Source organism: Aulonocara stuartgranti (assembly GCF_965226115.1).
Source record: "Aulonocara stuartgranti genome assembly, chromosome: 6".
Lineage (NCBI taxonomy): Eukaryota > Metazoa > Chordata > Actinopteri > Cichliformes > Cichlidae > Aulonocara > Aulonocara stuartgranti.
The window spans coordinates 32195704-32207989 of NC_138944.1; the positions used below are offsets into that span (position 1 = coordinate 32195704).

A 12286-nucleotide genomic window follows, 5' to 3' on the forward strand; every position below is an offset into this window, starting at 1 on the left:
ATCTCTATAAATTTGCTGATCTCTCCTGTTCACATATCACCATCCAGGAAATGGTTTTCTTTCTCTTTGGCCTCCACACACTTCATCAAGCTGTCTGACTGCAGCAAACCTCTCACCATAGACTGCTGGCTGGTGTGTGTGTGCACATGTTGCTGTGTGCAGAGCAGCACTTGGACAAGACATAAACAGTAGATCAAGAAAAACTGGTGTAAATGGCTGTAAAAAAATGTATTTATTTTTTTTAATTAAAGTTGGTCAAATTATTTTAAAAGATAATCAAATTACAATGTAAAAAGAATTGAATAATATGCAATCAGTTATCTATATTACTGAACCATTATACCTGCTCAGGCCCAAGCACCAGAATGACACGAATAGCAAAGAGCCAATGAGCACCGAGCTGCTAAAGAGCCAGATGTGTACCTCAGGAGTTGGTGTAGACCAGGGGTGGGGAACTCAAGGCCCAGTGTCCTGCAGGTTTTAGATATCACTCTGGGTTAACACATCTGAATCAAATGATTAGTTCATTACCAGGCCTCTGGAGAACTTCAAGATATATTGAGGCCATATTAGCCATTTAAATCAGCTGTTTGGATCAAGGACACATCTAAAACCTGCAGCACACCGGCTGTCAAGGCCTGGAGTCCCCCCACCAGGGGGGAGTCTACACCAGGGGTGTAGACTCCAGCCAAACAACAGCAACAACTAAAAGCAGGAGTCACATACAAGTTCAGCTATAATGGTGATAATACATCAGTTGTTTAGTCAGTTGTTGTAGATTTACTGTTGTGTGAAAAAGAAATTACACCCGCATTCATTTTCACAATTTTAAATATCAGGATATATTAAAAATACATCTGGACATCTTAGCAGCCTCTATCCATCAATCTTTAAAGGGTTATTAGTTATTTCCAAATAATTTGAAACTCATCATATTACAGTGAGAAAGTTTATTCCCAGGTGAAAAAAATATTCAAGACAGCTGCAAAGCTTCTCATGACTGGAAGTCCCAGAAAATCCCCCTTAGTGACTTTTTTTCTCGTGGCCACAAATAAGTATTTCGTGGGCACGTTATACTATTTCGACGGCACGAAGTAGTATTTTGTGGCCACAATTTATTTATTTTTTGGACCATGTCATCAGAGGGGCTATAAAAATGATCTTGTTTGAACAATAATCGCGATTTGTGGACAATACAAATAACGTGTACAGAGAATATAGAACATTTGTTGAGTGAGACAACAAAACGTAAACTCGTAGTTTGAATGTCTGAAACAATAAAAGCTCCACGTGTCAAAAGTTCATCTCCGCAACGTAACAACACAGAGAGACTGTATCCGACGTGGAGGGTCATTCTAATCACGTGAACTCATTTTAGCCGGAAGCTTAGTGTCAGGGCTGAACCACGTGATCAAAATCTAGAACAACTCATATAAGGTGTAGTCAGATCCTTGAACAACATTTATCGTTTTCTGACACAAAATTAGTACAGAAAAGCGGGTTGTACGGGTGGGCAGTTTTAAAGCCTACATTGCTCCGGTTGCTTGCGCAGAGTGTTGTCTATATCTCGGCTGTGGCACTGTAGCGGGTGTGAGCCCGCAGCAGCTGACGCTCTTGTCCGCACCTTAATCAACGTTTTGTTCTTGACACCAGACCAGGAAGTCAGATCGTGACGCCTACAAGCTAGCTGTTACCTTAAGCGATGACAGCAGAAAGGAATTCGAAAACAAGATACATGGTTGTAGTTTGATAGTAAACGACGCCGTTTAAGAGCCGGAAAGCTAAGCTGAAAGATTCTAACTCTCGCATTTGACCTGGTTTACATTCAAGTCTGCTATCTAGCTTGTTATTTAGCCACCTGGAAGGATTGACGCTCCCTAGTATTAGCAGCTAGTTACCGCTAGCGAGTCAGCGATGGCGGTGGGGCACAGAGTCTGCTTTGTGGCTGGATTTTTATTCATATTACTTCTGCCTGGGTGCGAAGCAAGAATACACAAGCTTACATTGACGGTAAGGCAACAAATTATGACAGCGCTAGCTCGGGAGCTAATGGCGTGTTGTTTTCCTCTGCTCCCGTCGAGCGTCTTACTACTCAATTCGTATGTTGTAATTAATTCTAATGGCAGAGGACAGTCCAAACATAATGTCGCGTTGGGTTTTGTTATGGGCGCACGAGAAAAGCTACCAAAGCTTCTTAAATCTGAGTCTTAGGAGACATGTTTACTGACTGAACCACAACAGCTGAGCTCTACTTGTTTGTTCTTACAACCAGAATGAAATTCGCCACACCATCGACCTCAACGACTTTGGCTTCTACGCTAACGGAACTCTGGATGTCTACCTGCATTCACTGCAAGTCCCGGAGACTTCAGTGGACTTCAGCAAGTACCCAGTAAGTCCGGTGTGTGTGTTTGGTTATATGCGGTGGTTCATTGACCTTTCTTTTCAACAGGTGGCATTGTGTTCTTCAAAACGATAGAATTGAATTACAAAAAGAAAGATAATAATAATAATAATAATAATAATAATAATAATAATAATAATAATAATAAAAGCAGGAACAAATTCAAGCTAGAGGTAATGTTGTACCAGGCAGTACCGTTAGATGTACGGTTTTATATATTAATATGAAATGGCACATCTATTACAGATGTGCAATTCCATTTCTATTTATCATTTGTTTGCATAAAACCTTTAAATCTGAGGCCACATTTGAATACAACTATGTCAAAATGTTCTCCAGCCTCTCCATAAATGTAAATCCACATCTGTAATTCGGGACAGGTGCATCAACAGTTGTTTGACTTTGAATATGAAAAATAAAAATAAAAACAACTAGCAGTCCTGTAAAGACCCATGAAACTTATCATATGTGGTCAAACTAAAACAAAAGTTGAATGAAAAGAACATTTTCTTCATCTTTGTTACTAAGAATTTCACTCAAAATATGCCTTTTGGACAGAGACTCAAAATTAATGCGTGATTGGAAATGAAGGCTCTGAGTTTGCGTTACTTTATCTGTGGAATTTTTCAGTTTTTGTTAATAATTGTACAGCCTCTTGGGTTTTAATAAACAGGTTCACCGTAGCAGATCCATAATCAAACCCACAGTCGCTGTCCATTTTGTGTAAATGGACAGCAAATTATAATCATCAACAGGTTTAATTAATTAAAAAAAAATTTTTAACACTGAGGTTTTGAAGGGAAAAAATGTAACTATATGTTTGTTAACTGCTTGTTAAAGAATTAATATCTTGACTCGATTAGGCTGCAGACAGAGTTAATGAAGTATTTTTGGCCCAGCTAACATATTTGTGTTGTTATTTTGTGGATTCTCTATGTAATGTGGCAATATTTTCTTCTATTTTTGTATATTTTATACAGTGTGTAAAGTGTTTGTTAGGTTTACCTAAAAGATTAATTCTGTTCATCTGGATGTAGCGTTTTCACTGAGAAAACTGTTTCGTCACTCATCCAAGTGACTTCTTCAGTGTCAGCTGACTCCAGGTTTCCCCAACTTTATAAACAGTACATTTGCACAATGACTGAAACTAGCACCACTCATGAAGGCCAAAGATCAGTGGTTATGAGAATTTGCATATTCATTATCAGGAGACTGACCTCACAGCCCAGAACATCTTTTTAGCAAAGATTTCTATTTATCTTGGTACAGAAGCAAAAATAATGAATAGAAACAAAATAAACAGACAACAAAATTGGTCTCAGAACCATTTATCAGGCTAATAGTTCATTTAAAACAAAAGGATTCAATCTGACCTTTTTTCAAATTTTATTTATTTATTTTTCCCCAATGATTCATCAGACTGAAGGACTAATGAGCTAAAACATAAATGAAATCCATCCAGTTATTCACATTTCATTAGAACGGCCACTTCTCCTACAGTATTAATCAGGATTTAATCAAACCATCACGCAACGATCATCTAATGGGTCTTCACCTGAATTACTCAGCTGCAAGGTCTCAACAAAATGTGCTGTTTTGTGGGGAACAGCCTGTTAATTGTGACTATTCATGGGTCAGATGAGCTACTACGTCGCTGACATTTTTTGTTGTTTTTGTTTTTGTTGTTTTGTTTGTTTTGGGTTTTTTTTTTTTTTTAAATATAGGGAAAAAACATACAATGAAAGTATGCATGAACATTGCCTTTAATAAGCCTCTCTTCCTAGACAGTTGTTGTTAAACATTCGAGTGCACTGTAAGCAGTGTGACCGCTGAAGTAATGTAGTGGAGTGCTCGAAACAACAGTGAGTCGGGCTAACCTGACACAAAAGTCATGAAGCAGCAGCAGTGAGCTCATCAACCTTTGGTCTTGTGTTTGCGATGGTGTCAAGTGTCATGTTTTAAGAGCTGATTTGACAGTAAAAACTTGCAGATTGAGTTAGTGTGATAAAATATGTGTTATAAAATAAATAGAGATTTGAATCAGCTGCTTTTAACCCTACTGATTAACGTAATCCCACTTTCTTAAGGTTGGGTTCAGCCTGTCCAGATCGCGTGTTAATGGAGTCTTGTCCTACACAGTAAGTACATCACCATAAATATTTCTGTCAGCATTGTACATCATTATTTTCAGACCTTTCAAAATCAGTTGTGCAATCATGTAGGACAAGGACGGCCTTTTGTTGAAATGCACTTATGAAAGTTTTGTTATTATGAATACAGGTGTTGAGTGAGTGTTTGTGTGACGTTTCCCCCTCTAGGCAGAGGATTTGAAGAAATGTCTGCTCACTCAAAATGCGACCAATGCCGAGCCTCTCATTCGTTTTCTCATTAATATCAAGAACCAAAGGTGTGGATGTTTCAGCACTAATATTCAAAAATGTTTGTTACAGTGCCGTCGGCAGCTCAGTGTGTGGAGGCTAACTGTATAATTTGTGTTTGTGTAGCGTCAGTGTGGATGCTGTGAATAAACAAGACAACATACTGATTGCGAAGGAAAGGGTTGAAGCAGATAAAGGTTAGTGTTGGCCACACAAATACCAAAATTTGGATTTTGCTTCCTTCAGTGGCATCATTTAAACAAAGTAGACTTTAAATTTCTATCCCACCCCAAAAACAATTCTATTTAAAGTGTTCTATTAAAGGCTTGTCTTTATTTATTTTTTGATAAAGAGAAGAGTAACTCAGATGTATTCATCAAGGTTCTTCTGTTTTTGTGATAAAGGAGCAGGTCTTAAGAAGTGTTTGTTTATGGTATTTACATAATATGTCAAATGTAAGATAATTTCATAGTCTCTGATATATTTTACACAGTGTAAGGATTTTCATCAAATGCACTTGTAGCTCTTTCCCACTAGTACTTACTCTGCTCGACTCGACTCTGTTTTTATCATTTGCCATCACAGTCGAGTGTCAACCAATGTGCGTGGGATCTTCATAACAACGTGGCTGAAAGTGCTGTTACGTCATTTATATGTGGAACAAACGGCACAACAATGGCGGGCGTTGAAGCGATTTGTATAGCTACTATTCAGCGTGTGGCTTTTTGTCACAGTCTGGGACCACAGTGTTGATTTTTGTGAACAAGACGCTCTCACGACTCAAACACTGACATCACTGACTAACCAATCGGTGTTATGCAGTCTGTTAACATCATTTTTGGATCACCTCTGATTTGTGTGGAACTCCGGCTGAGTAGGCACTAAAAAAAGTACCTGGTACTACAAGCCTAAGCCGAGTCAAGTAGGTACTAGTGGAAAGAGGCATTGCTATTATACTGTCCTTTGTTTTCATTCGACTTTGCCTTTGTTTTTGTTTTCTTGATATGAAAGCATCCACCTGTGTATAGAATGCTCGGAATAAACTAAATTTCTACCTTTGTGCCTGGCATCTGCACTTGTGCTCTGTAGATCAGGAGAAAGTCAAACGTGATTCAGAACAACAATCAAAAAATCAGGATAAGTCAGCGGAGCACCAAGACAAACGGAGCGATGACAAGAAACCAGAGCAGGCTGTGCAGAACCCTGAAGCTGTTAACGTGACAGGGACATTCAATGTATGTTTTTCTTGTTGTTTGTTATTTTGGTCTATTTTTAGTTTGATTTTAATCCCAAAATTAATTTCTACGCTGTATTTCATTTTAGCTAAGCAGTCGCCACCATGTGACTTTAGATTTGGAAAAAAACGGCAGCATCTACAGCTTCAGTGTAAGAAAATCCTCCTTATCCAGTATGCTCAGGCATGTTTAAGGGCAGGATTGTCTCTGACAGGAAGTGTTTTCTCTTTCTCTCAACAGTTCCGCATACGGTTTGGCTCAGAGGCGGAGGGCCTGTACAGCTTGAAGTTCCACTACTGTCGAAACAGCGATCCGGGATTTAACGAGCCCTACTCGTTTGCAGTGAGTTGAGTATTTTTGAGTTTATAAAATGCACACTCACGTGCGTGTGTCTGCTTACCATGTTGCGTGCATCACAGGTTGAAGTGAGGGAGAAGAATCCCCATGGCTTCCTCTCTGCAGCGGAAATCCCTCTGCCTCGCCTTTATCTTTATATGGCTGGAGTTTTCTTCATTGCTGCTCTGGTCTGGGTGTACAATCTCATGAAGCACAGGTACACGGGCACAATGAAGTAATAGTGAACCACACTGTTTTGCAGGATTGGAAATTAAAAAAAAAAATCACTTGCATAATCTGGGAAGCTCTTGCTACAAAGTGTATGATGGAAGAATACGGTTAGGGCCACTGGCTCATATGACCCCATACTAAAGTGAACACAGTTTGTAGTGTTTATTGTTATAATCACTCTAACATGAAGCATGACAATATTTGCTAATTGACACTAATTAGATCATTAAGCATAGGATCCTGTTCACACCTCAGTGGAAGACTGTGGCACAGTCACTGTTTTACAGTGGGTGTTGAGTAACTTCAAGTACTTCACACTCACTACAAGGAACTTTTAGTTTATAAAGTTTAAAAAAAAAAGACTTTGGCTTCTTTGACACATCATACTTGACAACGCAGCCCAAATACATTTTTTAAGAAGATATCTGAAGTATTTGCTCCAATCATGACAGTGAAAGAGCACTAGCTACCACTGGCCTTCCTCTAGATCCCACTAGTGCCCCGCAGGACTCTACAGACATGCCCATAGATGCTGCAGCCTTCCCACTAAAGGAACATAAAGCAGGTTTACAGTGAGTGATTTACTAAAACGTGTTGTCCTTTAGCCAACTTGGCAGCTATAGCTCTGGCAGAGTGTTCTGCTGTGGCTTACTGTTGCTCTGGAAGTGCTCATAGCCCAGAATATAAGGAAGAAAGAAGGAAAATTGAGTTACAGAATAAAAACATGCGACCCCATGAACTGCTGGATTTATTAAAGATGGCTGAAACGCTTTCTGTGCTGACATGGCTCGAGCTTAGCTAACAGGTATGCATTCCCAAAAAAAAAGACAGACTAACAAAACTGAGCTGCAGAGGTCATACAGTATCCTGCCCCAAAGCATTTGCCCAACATTTTCAATTACTTGACTAAAATTTACATCATAACTAATTATTTGGATGAACCTTAAGCAGTAGGAATAAAAGCATTTCCTGCAGTGTTTAAACATCTCTCTTCTGTGCTTGTTTGCAGTTACAGTGTGTTCAAGATCCACTGGCTGATGGCAGCGCTAGCCTTCACAAAGTCCATGTCACTGGTTTTCCACAGTGTAAGTGCATCACCACCACAGCACAGTCTTGAGTTTGAATCCTCTCATAAAAAGAGACTCACTGAATTCTGCCTCTGTCCCCGTCTCTCTCAGATCAACTATTACTTCATCAACACTAAGGGGCATCCTATTGAGGGCTGGGCCATCATGTATTATATAACACACCTGTAAGCAGAACCTCAGCAGAATCGGCGTCTTAGCCTAGGTTGTATTTGATTTGTATTACACACAAAAAATGTTTGTATCCTTCCCAGGCTAAAGGGGGCGCTCCTGTTCATCACACTGGCGCTGATTGGTACCGGCTGGGCTTTCGTGAAATACATCCTGTCCGACAAGGAGAAGAAGATCTTCATGATCGTCATTCCTCTGCAGGTGAGCAGCAAATCAAATGGTGTTTGGGTGATTTTTATGTGTATTTGCTTTGATGGCTCGCCGGTCGTGCTGCAGGTCCTGGCTAACGTCGCATACATCATCATCGAGTCTACAGAGGAGGGCTCCAGCGAGTACTACGTGTGGAAGGAGATCCTCTTTCTGGTGGACCTTATCTGCTGTGGAGCCATCCTTTTCCCTGTTGTGTGGTCAGTGTGATATCTGTTATCGAATTACATTTTAGTCCCAAATTAGTTTTGGGGGCTAGTGTTTAAAGTTACTAAGATTTCTGGGATAAGAGGATCAGTATGGGAAAGTGGAGCATGTTTGATAGAGTAGAACGCCCAGAATAATTCAACTTCATGAAAAAAATGAGAGGGGACCAAAAGCATTGCCGTCCAGCCCTGCCTACTTGATGAAACAGTCATGAAAATTTTCAGTTTGAAGTTATGAAACAAGAGATAAGTAGTTTCTTGTAATTCGAAATGAACTTTGTGTTACGTGGTGTATGCATGCAAGTTTGCCCCAAATAGCAGATTCATTGTATAACACGTCTCTGTCTTTAAAGGTCAATCCGTCACCTACAAGAGGCTTCTAGCACCGATGGCAAAGGTGAGTCCTGCTGCAACTACAGGGCTTTAATAGGTGGAGAGGTTTTGTTCTGTGTTTAACTTGGTGCATGTTTCTTTCAGCTGCCATGAATTTGGAGAAGCTCAAGCTCTTCCGCCATTATTATGTGATGGTAAGAAGGCCAGTATTTTGCTGTTGTTCTGTGACCCTCCATTCATCTGAACAATCGGACCAGTAATAGATTTACCAGTTACACTGAAAACTTGCCTCTGACAATGTTTTTTAGCAAAGCAAAATTAATCCTGAGGAAAAGGAAGATTTTAGTGTGATTGATTTTTTTTTTTTTTGTTTAACCGTGCAAATTTAAAGAGTTCTTACTGAAATGTTTTCTGTCATTTTAGATCGTGTGTTACATCTACTTTACAAGGATCATAGCCATTCTGCTCAAATTCACTATGCCTTTCCAGTGGCAGTGGTGCTATGAGGTAAGACGATGACGGTGCAGCTACAGCAGTTGTTTGAAAAAAGTCGAGGACGGTCTGTGCTCTCTGAATCAACAATGACTGGCAATACTTGCCTGATGTGAGCTGGTATAAATCTGCCAGCACATTACTTATTTAAAGCCCTTTATTAAAGAGCACTGTATTCCCCTCTGAGGCCTGATGGGATATTAGCGTTGCTTGAAGAATGTGAAACAGCGCATATGTTAAAAAGGCCCTGTGCTACTTATTTGTTTGCAAAGAAATTTTCCGGATGTTGTGGACAGTGTTAAGACACTTTCTCCTGTCTGTTATTAAACGCACTGTTTCTTCTTCAGTTTCTGGTGGAGGTGTCGACTCTCATCTTCTTTGTGTTGACGGGCTACAAGTTTCGCCCAGCATCCAATAACCCCTATCTCCAGCTTCCCCAGGACGAGGACGACGTCGAGAATGATGAAGTGTAAGCGTGACACGTCTGTATGAGCCCACACCTGGCATTTAAATAACTTATCCTGTTACTGAGTTCTTACCTGATTAATTTATACTTGGAGAAGTTATAGAAAGTAGCATGTCTTCAAAGTATGGTTGAAGTAGCCAAATCTCCGTATGAGTCTTTTATTGAGATTTGGTTTTTTGTCCTCATTAACACAAAGTGAAAACACTATGATATCGCATAGCATGTGTGCGGTGTGATCATAAATGAATATTGAAGAAAACATTACTTTATGAGTGATGGTGCTGAAAGAGCTGAAACTATTCTAGTGGTGCTGACTGTCTATTTAGTCCCATCACATAAGGAGGAGGCTCGTGTGGGTAATGTGTGGCTAAGCGTTTGTTTTTCTGTGATTTCCATAAGATTTAATAATTCCGACTGAACTAAGATGAAGGTTGAGAAAGTGTTTGCCATTAAAAGTGCTGCTGCTCTTCTGTTTGTGTCCAGAGTGACTGAGTCAGGTGCACTCGAGGGCATTTCCAAAGTCAAGAAGACGTCCAACGGACGCGATCGCCAGAAAGAGTCCACCTTGTGAGCAGGAAGCTGCATCTTTGGGAGCGGCCAACTAAACATCCCGAGGCCAGCTGACAGAAAGGGGTACACACACACACGGACCAAGGCTCCCCACTTCCAGTGACAGCTCTCCCATTGAAACTCTTTCTGTGGTTGCAGTGGTTGTGCCCACTGTCTGGCTATGCAAAAAAAGAAAAGAAACGGACTAACTTATTGGACGCTCTCTGTTTCCCTTAAATGCTCCACCTAAAAACTGAGAGGTACTGAGATACAACCACATGGACGGGTGGAGATATGAAAAGGAGCTCTGATGTTGTGTATGTTTCATTTCTCTCTCCCCCTCCAAAGATAATTTTTTAGACACTTTCTTTTGAGTGTGTTTATAGCAGCTATTTAAAACGGTACTTCTGCGAGCCTCTTAGCTGTAACTATTCCTGTGCAGAGTGTGTTTAGTGTGTGAGTGAAAGTGAGACGACACAGGATTTGGCTACCCCCGCCTCCCCACCCCAGTGACAATAGCCCATACTCAGGTGAAAGGCTAATCAGTATATTTCAAATTTAAGCATCTGTCTCGTGTTTCATTCCCATTGTTCACGGGTCATAAAAATCCCACTTTATCACCACACAGTACCGTAGGTTTTTTTTTTTTTTCCTCTTACATGTATGATTTGTATATTGAAATATATGGTTAACAAGAAGTTGTATATTTCAATATAGATTGACTTATTACATATTGAAACGTTATATTTCAGTATTATTGTTGATGTTGGAGACTTAAGCGTTCCTCCCAGCCCGTCACTCGGACTGCTGCTGTAATTTAGTGCTTTAGTGGTTTGAGGACAACTCCAGTACACCTCTGTGAATACAACCAATATGGTGACATGTGAAGATGTAGGCAGATGAACAGTTTTTTTTTTTCTCTAAAATAAGCAGAGAAGTTTGCCCTCTGCGTTTTCAATGACGGCCTTGTTCTTTACAACCCCTCCCCCCCCCCCATCTATCGTTTGGCATTGCTGTGCCAACTGGGCAGAGAAGTGACCTAACTGATCATTTTTGAATTTGCCTGCTTTTGGTTTTACCTTTCTGCTCTTGATGTGAAGCTTATTTTATGAATTATTGGTTTGATATTAGGTTTTGAAAAGATCAGCAATGTGTGTGCAGCGAAACTGGGTGGATGGCCATTTGTAAATAAGACTGCTGACACAAAAGGAGGCACTTAACACTTTGCTGAGCAGTGCAGAGAGGCTTTGTGGAGCGCTTTAGACAGTTCGGGTTCAATCAGATTTTTTTTCCTCTTTTTGGATAGACAAACAGGTGTGGCGATGAGGAAAGACTACTGAGATTTTACTCCAATCACTCGGTGCAGGGATGACCCCAGTACCTTGGAGGGAAGGATTTAGCAGTGGGTGAAGTTCACTTTAGTTTCAGTGAAAACATTTTTTTAATTGTTACAGAGAGCTGTTTGGTGTCTGTATCAGCTGTCACAATAAAGTTCTGCAAAGTTCTCCGATTACACTGTTATGTATATGTCATTTTTGGGGTTTTAAACTGCATAGCTTGCACTAAAATAATCAAGATGGGAAAAGAATTGTGCTCCAAGCATGAAGAAAAGTGGGGAACCTGCAGAAGGAGTCACATTTGCCCCGAGCTTTGGCTCCTCCTGTGCCTGGTAAAGGGGCACCGACTTGACGGAGCTCCTTCAGAGGCCCACACATTCAGCTGCTGTCTGCACACACACAGTAGTACTCTGCATGAGTCAGCTGATTGTGATGCTTACAACATGTTGAGGGTCTGACCTGCTGTTTCTTCATTTACATGATATGTAAAGTAACTACTGAGCAGGTTTTGCATGACAGCCGCCAAACCTTTCCTGCCCATCTGTTTATTTAAATTACATCTGCCTCAACGTTAAAGGTGATTTATGGTACTCTCGTGCTTCACATCATGTAGTTCTTTAAGTACAGTGACTTCATGTTCAAGAAAAAAGTTTGAGATTATCTGAGCTTTGTGACATTTTGTATTATCCTGCTGGAAACAGCAATCAGAAGATGCATACCATCTGGTCAGAAAGGTATTGACCTGGTCAGCAACAGTACTCAGGTAGGCTGTGGTGTTTAACTGATGCTCAGTTGCCACCAAGGGGTCCAAAGAGTTCAATGCTTTGGACTTTCAGCAGGTCATCTTGACGATGCT

At 40.4% G+C, this 12286-nt stretch overlaps 1 protein-coding gene across 1 annotated transcript; it reads left to right on the top strand.

Annotated features, from left to right (window-relative positions):
• Window positions 1–1385: 1385 nt before the first annotated feature.
• On the top strand, window positions 1386–11606 carry gpr108 (G protein-coupled receptor 108). Its single transcript, XM_082537742.1, has 18 exons — window positions 1386–2010; window positions 2273–2392; window positions 4492–4542; window positions 4723–4811; window positions 4909–4979; window positions 5872–6017; window positions 6106–6168; window positions 6258–6359; window positions 6437–6570; window positions 7594–7669; window positions 7763–7836; window positions 7924–8041; window positions 8117–8247; window positions 8607–8650; window positions 8731–8780; window positions 9010–9093; window positions 9426–9547; window positions 10028–11606. The coding sequence occupies exons 1-18, from the start codon at window positions 1915–1917 to the stop codon at window positions 10113–10115; spliced, it is 1659 nt and encodes a 552-aa protein (XP_082393868.1). The 5' UTR covers window positions 1386–1914; the 3' UTR covers window positions 10116–11606.
• The last annotated feature ends 680 nt before the right edge of the window (window positions 11607–12286 follow it).